Source organism: Palaemon carinicauda, chromosome 17, assembly GCF_036898095.1.
Source record: "Palaemon carinicauda isolate YSFRI2023 chromosome 17, ASM3689809v2, whole genome shotgun sequence".
NCBI classification, from domain to species: domain Eukaryota; kingdom Metazoa; phylum Arthropoda; class Malacostraca; order Decapoda; family Palaemonidae; genus Palaemon; species Palaemon carinicauda.
Window position 1 is genome coordinate 73,737,218 of NC_090741.1, and position 10,000 is coordinate 73,747,217.

At 34.7% G+C, this 10,000-nt stretch overlaps 1 protein-coding gene across 1 annotated transcript in view; it reads left to right on the plus strand.

The window, feature by feature from the left end:
- LOC137656421 (uncharacterized) overlaps positions 1-10,000 on the plus strand; it is a 19,913-nt gene that overhangs the window by 3,791 nt on the left and 6,122 nt on the right. The window contains exons 2-3 of the mRNA XM_068390600.1: positions 8,523-8,731; positions 9,940-10,000. The exon at positions 9,940-10,000 is cut by the window's right edge and continues 86 nt beyond it. Coding sequence (XP_068246701.1) covers positions 8,523-8,731; positions 9,940-10,000 — 270 coding nt within the window. The remainder of the gene's footprint in view (positions 1-8,522; positions 8,732-9,939) is intronic.

Genomic DNA, 10,000 nt, shown 5'->3' on the forward strand with positions numbered 1-10,000 from the left:
ATAATGTAAATATGTATACATATACAGTAGTTATAAATACACGTGTATTTTATACATATGCATGTATATATATATGTATATATATATATATATATAATATATATATATATATCATATATATATAGTATATATTCATCACTTTTTGTTTTTGCTTTTTATGTCACAATTTGCCTTAGTGTTCAGTGTGATTATGAGCAGCAAATTGTTCAGCATTTCACAAAGGTAAAACAGACCATACAAGTGAGCTTCACGTATTTGAAACTTTGTGTAATTATTTTCTTATAAAGATGTTATCAAGTTTATTTAGTATTTTATTTAGTTAACCAAAAATGTCTTCATTTGTATTTTGTTACATAGTTTGTATTTTATCAATGTTATTTTGCTTTCCTTTCAATTCTTCGCTTCTCTGACATGTAACCTAATTCAAAGCGATAGTCCCTATCGCTTCTCTTTGGCCAAGGCCTGGTCTTAGCTCTCATGTTTTGCTTTTATCATAATCTCTGGACCTGGTCTAGATAAGGGCGTTAGGTTCCTGGTATCACTGGATTCTGGAATTTAACAAAACAAAGTAATTAGCGCATCCTGAACAGAAGGATAGGTAACGCGGACTTTCACCGAGGATAATCTTGACCATGCTGTTTTATATATATATAATATATATATATATTATATATATATATATATATATATATATATATATTTATACAGTATATGTAAAATTATATATATATATATATATATATATATACATATATATATATGTAAAATTATATATATATATACATATATATATATATATATAATATACATATAATATAATTTGTGTGTGTTTGTGGTGTGTATAAAATTTTTGTGATATGCTATTTACCACGAGGCCTTATTAAGACTTGAACATTTAGTGAACTAATTATAATGCTACTCAGTTTTAACTGGAATACATGTTCTTTTCTTCTTGGAAGGTTTGACGCGGGGAGGACTTTTAACCTCCTATTTTCAGCAAGTTACATGAGATCAGGCTGTTTGCCAAAGTCCTTTTCCATCCGGATTGCAATCCTCCCCATTTGATTAACTACTCGGGAAAATTTCATTGTTCTCGCTTTACAAAGGCATTAAAGGTGTTTTTAGTGGTTTGAGCCACACTTCCACCAGCTTTTTCCTCCCGGAATATTTTTTGAACAACTAGTAACTATAATTAGATCTTTGATAGGTATACATGTCTTCGATGTCCATAGATATTTAGTTTCAGTCTCATAAATTTATTGAATTATTCAAGTTTGATACTGAATACTTTTAGATGTAGTTTGGAAAATATTTAATTCAGTTGATTGATTATCTTTGTGTCAATTAATTTAGATTTGTATATATTTTAGAATAATGAAATTAATTACTTTTCGTTAGATATATTATCACGTAAATTCAAATGAACTTCATTATCAATGTCCCTCAGAATAAATTAATGCATGTTCACCATGTCACCCTCTGAAAATGCGACACCAATATTCAAAGAAACTAATTATTCTTGAAAGGAAATTCTTTATCAAAAGTATTACATTCCAACGTAATCATTACATGATTATACAACCAATTAATTTGTGGGAGTATGGTAATGAAACAGGTGACATTTGTCCTGCTTCCTGTTGTAATTCTCTCTCTCTCTCTCTCTCCTCCTCTCTCTCTCTCTCTCTCTCTCTCTCTCTCTGAGTAATGACAAACATGGATATTATCAACAAAAACGTGTTTAGAATTTAGTTAACAACATACTCTCCTTGGGAACATGGAATGATTTGGCAATATTGTACAGATAACTATTTAATAGTAATTATAATCCGGAATATAATCGACGAAAACGTGTTCAGAAACCCTCCTTTGTTGTATAAAAAATTATTTAATGGAACCGACAAAGGAAATGCGACAAATGTTTTGAATATGTAATAGCGCTGCTATCAGTAGAGATTTTATCTCGTAGCTGACAGAATCGGATTAAATGTTCTTTGTACGACAATTTGTTTCCTTGGCGGAAAGAATACGAGAATATTTTCTTGCAAATCTCGATTTGAATACTAAATGCAATTTGTGGTGTCTCGTATGTGATGAACGTACTGCTTGCGGAAGGACATATATAATTTATATATACTCCCTTTTACAATACAGAGTCAGTGTATAGCTGCTGTATATATAGTATATATATATATATATATATATATATATATATATATATATTATATATATATATATTATAGACACTTGTGCAGTATGTTTCTCTCTCTCTCTCTCTCTCTCTCTCTCTCTCTCGCTCTCTCTCTCTCTCTCTCTCTCTCTCTCTCTCTCTCTCTCTCTCTCTCATATACACAACAATTAATTTCTATTTATGATATTTCTAAAAATAATATGGGTGAGGCGAAACATCATTAGACGAGCTTCCAACGTCATTAATGACCTAAACAGAAATCAAACACGAAAAGCCAATTCTTGTGGAATGTCATGAGATAGAGCTGGGTGTATCGCCTTCGATCTCCATCCTTACCTATCAAACGCGCCTGTCTTCTCCTTGCTGCTAATGACGATAACGATGCGACGGCTGATAAGGAAAGCCATTAGCTGTCCGATAAGGGGTCATTAGGGCAGATGGGTCTGCAGCCTAATTGATAGAAGTAATGCTGGGGCGGCTTCGTGGCATTTTAGGGGTATCTTTTTCTCTTCAAGGACGTCAGGAACGTCACGGGCATACAGATTGAAAGGTAGCTGTGAGGATAGCTTACTATACACGCTGTGATGAAAGTGTTCATTGGGTTTGGGTACAGGCTGTCACATGGCGGTGATGATTTGGTTTGACCACGAGTGGCCAAAGGACAAGTTTAATTGGTCCGACTACAGGTTGTCATGTGTGTGTGTGTGTGGGGGGGGGGAGTGACCAGGTGTTGTAAGTGTGTGTTCATTTGATTTTCCTGAAGGCCATTGTTCGGGTCTCATTATATGGCCTGGGAAAATCGTGTCGTAAGGACAAAATTATTTTGATTTGGGTAAATTTCCTATGTCTCTATGTGGATTTGGTTGTAGTTTTATCCACTTATTTATGTTTGTTAGCAACATTCCCATAAACATGTGAAATCATACCATAGGTGGGCTTCGTGGCTTGTATTAATTGACTAGAAATGTGTAAAGATAAGAATATATCTTTAGATACGAGAATGATTTTGGGAGTGATTTTCTTTACATGTTAGTGTTTTTGGGGAGTGATTTTCTCTGCCTGTTTCAGTACTTGTTGATATTCAGTAGTAATATTTACAACTGACTGTTTTCGTTTAAATTCCTAATCAGAAAACTTAGTTTATTTAATTACTAAAGGTTGTAGAATTTGTTTTAATTTCTATTTGACTTGGCTAGTAGACAATTTCACTCTTGTTTTATCTGATGGAGGAATGCTCATTTGTCATGAAGCTGCAACCCTCTCTCTCTCTCTCTCCTCTCTCTCTCTCTCTCTCTCCTCTCTCTCTCTCTCTCTCTCCTCTCTCTCTCTCTCTCTCTCTTTAGTTTTAGGAATTTATCAAGATTAAGTTTCCTTTGGTATTCGATTACGTTTAGTTATCAGTCAAACACAAGGTTTTTTCCTATAGTTGGTTAGGTAAATAGTTGTTCTCAAGATTTGTATTGAACTGTTAGCAGCTAATTTTTGTGAGACGGGTTGTGATGTGTTCTATTGACCGGAAGACAATTTTTTTTCTATGGGATAGATTACCTTAGACATGTTTGGTCTTACGCAGTTCATTTGGCACGTCCATTTCAATGCATCATCGCATGATGGATTTATTTGGTTATCAAAATGTAACGTTGTATTTATGCTGTGTGTATTTCAATAATAATAATTTGAATAATTCTAATAGTAATTTTTTTTGGATAATTTTAATAATGATAATTTTTGCATTGTTCTCACACTAAAACCGAGGCACATCAAGACAGGTGTGAGGCATAAAAATGGATGTCATGCTGATATTGTTAAAGATGTATATTCTGAGCAGTATTTGTCAGATGTTATTTTTCATCGAGTTCTTTTACATGATTTTTTTTGTAGCTCGATTACGAATAAGGAGGAAATGGCGTGAACGCTAAAAATACTAACTACTAAATACACATATTTGAAATATTTTTACAAGTATTTTGTTTAAATTGTCATCTAATTGCACCATAGACATTATATTATGTTTGTTTAATCTCTCTCTCTCTCTCTCTCTCTCTCTCTCTCTCTCTCTCTCTCTCTCTCTCTCTCTCTTTCTCTCTCTCTCTCTCTCTGAAGTGCTGTAGTTAGAAATACCAGATGTTAAAAAGCCTCGAAGATTATAACTTGAATCTCTCTCTCTCTCTCTCTCTCTCTCTCTCTCTCTCTCTCTCTCTCTCTCTCTCTCTCCTCTCTCTCTCTCTCTCTCTCTGAGGTGCTGTAGTTAGAAATACCAGATAATGTTAAAAAGCCCCGAAGATTATAACTTGAATCTCTCTCTCTCTCTCTCTCTCTCTCCTCTCTCTCTCTCTCTCTCTCTCTCTCTTCGCTGTTGCTTTGGCAATTGTTTTTATCACATATACTGTTATTCAGTCCTACTGCATAGAGGCTTGGTTAAAGATTTAATAGATTATCCATCCTGGGTTACACCCAGTAAATGATAAGAATGATAACAACGATTGAAAATATTCCTATATTTATCTCATCTCTCTGACCCTGTTCCACATTAACCATGGCCACCAAGTTACGTCCCACCTGCAGTGATGAATTCCAAGCTTGGGTTAATCCGTTGACAGTTCTTCCTAAATTATTACGTTAAGGAGATTGTACTTGGCTCCTCTGTAATGTAGGAACTTTGTACCCTACTTCTTTGCGCTTGTCCCCTCCTAGTGCCCCTTCACTTCTTTTCCCTTAGGGCGTCTTCAGCTTTTATTAGGACCTTGGGCAGTCTGATGGACCTGGTCCCTGAATCCTTAGGAGCAATCTGTATCCCCGCCCGCCCTTTACCCAACTCCTCTCCATAGCCTTGGCACCTCCCTACCCCTCCACAGTCCTAAAGGCCGGGCAAAACAAGTGGTAATCGCCCAGCCGGGCGCAATGTGGCGTACGGGCGACAGCAGCCCGAAGGGAGCCTCAGAGGGTTTAATCCTTCTTAGTCTGGACTAAATCCTTTAATAGATTACTTAATGCTTTTACTGGAAGGAATTCGATACGGTGTAAGTCGGAGAACACTCCCTAGCCCCACCCCCCTTTTTAACCGAGCGCGTGAAGAAAGATCAACGTTGCGATTGTATGTATCTGTCTCCCGACGATTGGTGGAAGTAATATGGAAAGTGCAACGTGCTTAATAGTTATAGGCATCTCCCTGTTCAATCCCCAAAGTATGTGAGTAATCTCCCTCTCCTGAGGATTGAATGTACAGTTTCATAGAGGATTTTGCGGAAGAGGAGCTCAGAGAGAGAGAGAGAGAGAGAGAGAGAGAGAGAGAGAGAGAGAGAGAGAGAGAGAGAGAGAGAGAGAGATCGTCTCTCTTAGAACAGATAGAAATTGTAGCATGTCTGTATTAGAAGATATTAGGCAAATATAGACGAGGCACTTTGGGGTAATGTTTTCTAACATTCTGAATATATATTCGATAATTATCAGTTAATCTGAAGTGCATTTTGGTATATGATGAAGAAATTATGATATTCAATGACTACATAGGTATACCATGTTGAGAGTTTTCATATATATATATATATATATATATATATATATATATATATATATATATATATATATATATATATATATATATGAATGATTATTTTGATAAGATAGTATTGAAAAAGTTCCAATAGGATATACGCAACCATATAAGATATATAAGTTCATTATTGTTGATGTTGATAATATTGTCATTGATGTAGCCTTATAATTGTATTAAAAAGGGACCATTCCATATCGAAATGTTCCTGGTCTACAATATAACGAAGTTCGCGAATTCGCCTACTGCCATTCAAACTCATCTTTGGAAAATAAACCTTACCTTTTTTTTTTTTTTTTTTTTTTATTTGCAAGTGTGGTCATATCATGATTTTCATCTTGAAGTATTTCGAGTTGGGAGAGGGGATTTTGTCAAATTGGTTTTTATTATGGTTAAGGTTGCTTAAAAGTGTTGCTGTCCCAATTGACATAGTGAAATACATATACTCGCCAGCAGTGGAAGTTTTATCATGTTTTGTTGAAAAATATGGAGCAATGACTTTATTATTAGTGAATTTGGTTTTTAAGTAATATGTTATACCATTTTGAGTCGTGCAAAATACCCTAAAAGTCCCCAGTAATATTCTAAAACTAACGTGTTTTTTCATTTTTGTGAAATTAAACTATCATACAAAACAGTAGTAAAGACATCAAATCACCTCACATATATAAATTTGGTATTTACTTTTCCGGTAAATTATAATAGGTAGGAAATGGCGGAAATATTATCATGTATAAAATTTTACGTTATATAAGAAATTGTCACCTAATGATAAGTCTTGAATCGAAGATTGCTGGAAGGTTAACAAGTATGGAGCAGATTTGAATATTTCCTTAAGATGGTTGGGTCTCTGTTGCTAACGTTGCATCAACCAGGCACCAAAAATTGGGCTTTTTTAGATCACGACTTTGTTTTAGGGGAATGTTGATATCGTTTTGATCTCTGCTTTACCCTCTCTTCTTAAATCGAGCTGGTGTATTTATAAACACTTGAGATTTCCTTCTACTTTTTCATAATTTATAGACACGGTGCTCATCAGAAGACTGTAGTTAAAAAAAAAAAAAGACCTTTTAATTTTTTTTTTTTGTGGTCCTAGCTAATTTTCCCTACTTAAAATACTTTGTCATTTAAAATATACAAATTTAGCTTTCATGTGACTAACTTTAAGATCAGTATTTTAAGGTGATTTGATCAGGTGATGAAAATGTAAGTGATCTAGTCGGGATTGTTGCGGGGAAGGATGGTTGGGAAAGTATGCGAGATCAAGGTCCTTAAAGCAATCTTGAGATTGTGTATGATGTGTAATAGATACAAGTGTATGGTACAGTGGTGTTAGTTAACGCACTGTTAAGAGCATCGTCTGCAGTACTTGAAGTCGGTGCAACTGTATGTTATTTATCAACCATCCAACAGATAAAAGTTGAATGTTAAATATCACTTTTGTTTTGTTTACCTATCCCTAATAAGGTGAAATGTTTTAGTACTTGTTGAAGTAATCCGATTTTTTCTTCCTTTTTTTCTAGTGTTGGAATTCATGTGGTATTCTGCGTCATCAGACCGGGATTTGGGGGTCCATGTGTTCAGATCACACAGCTTGTGTAAGTAGAAAAGACTTAAAAAAGTCCACCCATTCTTTAAGATGTTTAACTACCTGATAGGGCTGTCACACACACACACACACACACACACACACACACACACACACACACATATATATATATATATATATATATATATTATCATCATCATCATCATCATTATCATTATCCGTTACTAGTCCATTGCATAACAAAGACCTCAGACATGACTTTCCACTTGCGTCTGTTTATGGTCTTTCTGTGCCAGTCCACGCCCGCAAACTTTCTTAGTTGTTCTATCCATCGTCTTCTCTTCCTTCTCCTGCTTCTTTTACAATCTCTAGGGACCCATTCTGTTATTCTTAATGTCCAATTATTGTCTGTTAATCTCATTATATGTCCTGCCCATGTCCATTTCTTTTTCTTATATGTTGTTAGACTATCCTTTACTATAGTATGCTTTCATATCCATGTTGCTCTTTTCTGTCTCTGTGTTATTCGTATCATTATTCTTTCCATAGTTTATCCTTTATATATATATATATATATATATATATATATATATATATATTTATATTTATATTTATATATATATATATATATATATATATATATATATATATATATATATATATATATATATACACACATATATAGGCTATATTTATACTACACACACATATACGTTTACATGAAGGTAAATATCTTATCTTGTTTGTAAAGATATTCAAATAGCACAGTATAAGTGGTGTAATTATTAGGAAACAATCTTTGTGGTACCTCTATAGTGATAGTTAAATACTGAATATTGATTTTTATTTACTAAAACCATTTTGCAATCTCATGATAAAGAATTTCTCTCTCTCTCTCTCTCTCTCTCTCTCTCTCTCTCTCTCTCTCTCTCTCTCTCTCTCTCTCTCTCTCCCCCCCCATGTTCCTACTCCAACAAAAAGCAGCAATTCATCAAGTTGTCTCTCATTGTTAGGACATTACAAGAAAGATATCCTGAATTACCATTTTTATACCAAGAAAATTCCCTAATTTAAGCTTCCTATTGCAATATACAAGTCGTATTTTTCCATTCAGCTCTTTAGGAGTTCCACCTTTAATTACCCAGAAAACAATTATTATACTTATCTTTCTTTTGTTTTCCTCATTTTATGCAGTTGCCCGGATGCCAGGTTGCATGCGGTTTTTACATGAGCTCGTCAAGAAACGGGGCGGGGCTTCGTCCCTACATGGTTCCGCCCCCTCCGCCCCTGCCTGCCTATCAGCCACCTCCTAGAATTAGTGGGAGGAGTCAAGTGGTGTGGGGGGGCGCTCGATTGGTCAGGGAGCGCTGCCCCTCCGAGGGATGACGTCATCTACGTCTTATTTATAAACAGCGGAAGCGGATGGCGAGAAGTCGTGCAGGTGATGATTCTCTCTCTCTCTCTCTCTCTCTCTCTCTCTCTCTCTCTCTCTCTCTCTCTGAATTCGAGATGTATAATGAGACTTTTTTACTATTATCGCTGATTATGGGATTTGGAGTTGCTTTTTACCCATCGGGTAAAGGTAAATTTAGGGAAACGATTTTTAGGAGGTTTGCCCAGCATTATTGATATTTGTATTATTATTTCTCAAGATGGACAAATTTTCTTGTGAGAACAGGTAAATGACGTCATATTGTCAAATAAATATCCATAGAATAGAATTCTGAATAATGAAAATATTTAGAAATAAAATAACTATGATGTGAACACATTCTAAGCTCACAAAATTTCAATCTCAAGATGTATTGCAAAGTGGGTACATTGAAACCTGCGTGCCCCTTGTGTAGCCTAAACTACATACAATTTTCATTTAATGTTCAAAACTGAACAAAATTTTATTCTTGTGACATGAGGGTGGGGATTTGGGTACCCAGAAGCCTGCCTGTTGATTCATCTATAGCCATTGCCTTGTACACCATGGCCCTTGCTTGGGTTGTAAAGGCACTTAGGGCTTGCCTGTGTATATATTTGGTGTCTAGGATATCTTGCGACATTGCATTGATACGTCTTTGACTTCCTTGCTGCGAGTTACCTTTGCAGTGTGTTTAAAGAATTGCATGAATAATGCCTTAGGTATGGAAAGTTATTCAGGTGTCCGATTTTCTCTCATTAAAATATCAGTATTGCATTATTTGAATTTTCTTTGGAAAGGTTTAGATGCTAGATATTTATAGGTTAATAATAATGAAATTTTGTTTCTGTTTGGGTCACCAAGGGAAATATAAGTAAAAAAAAGTTTTAAAGCTTAGAGATTGGTGAATAGATTGTTATGAAAATTTGAATTTCATAAGAAGATACATTAATGGATAGGATATGAATGGATGGTTCGTAATTATCTGCCATCATAAATGAAAGGGATCAGAAGCTAATAGAGATTCAACTTTAATGAAAACGAGGAGACTATTTCATGAATATAAGCAAGAATGAAACAAAAATAACATTGTTAAATGTCCGAAAACACACGCAGATTAACATTCTATTATTTAATATGCTATTCATTTGTATTTCTTATCAGTTATGTATTGTGTAATAAATTTTGTGTTTTATTTTCGTTTTGAGTAATATTTTTATTATTTACTTATTTGGCAGACAACTTCTCGGAATACCCACATACCCCCTGGTGTAACTGGAGTACCAAGACTACGCTTGC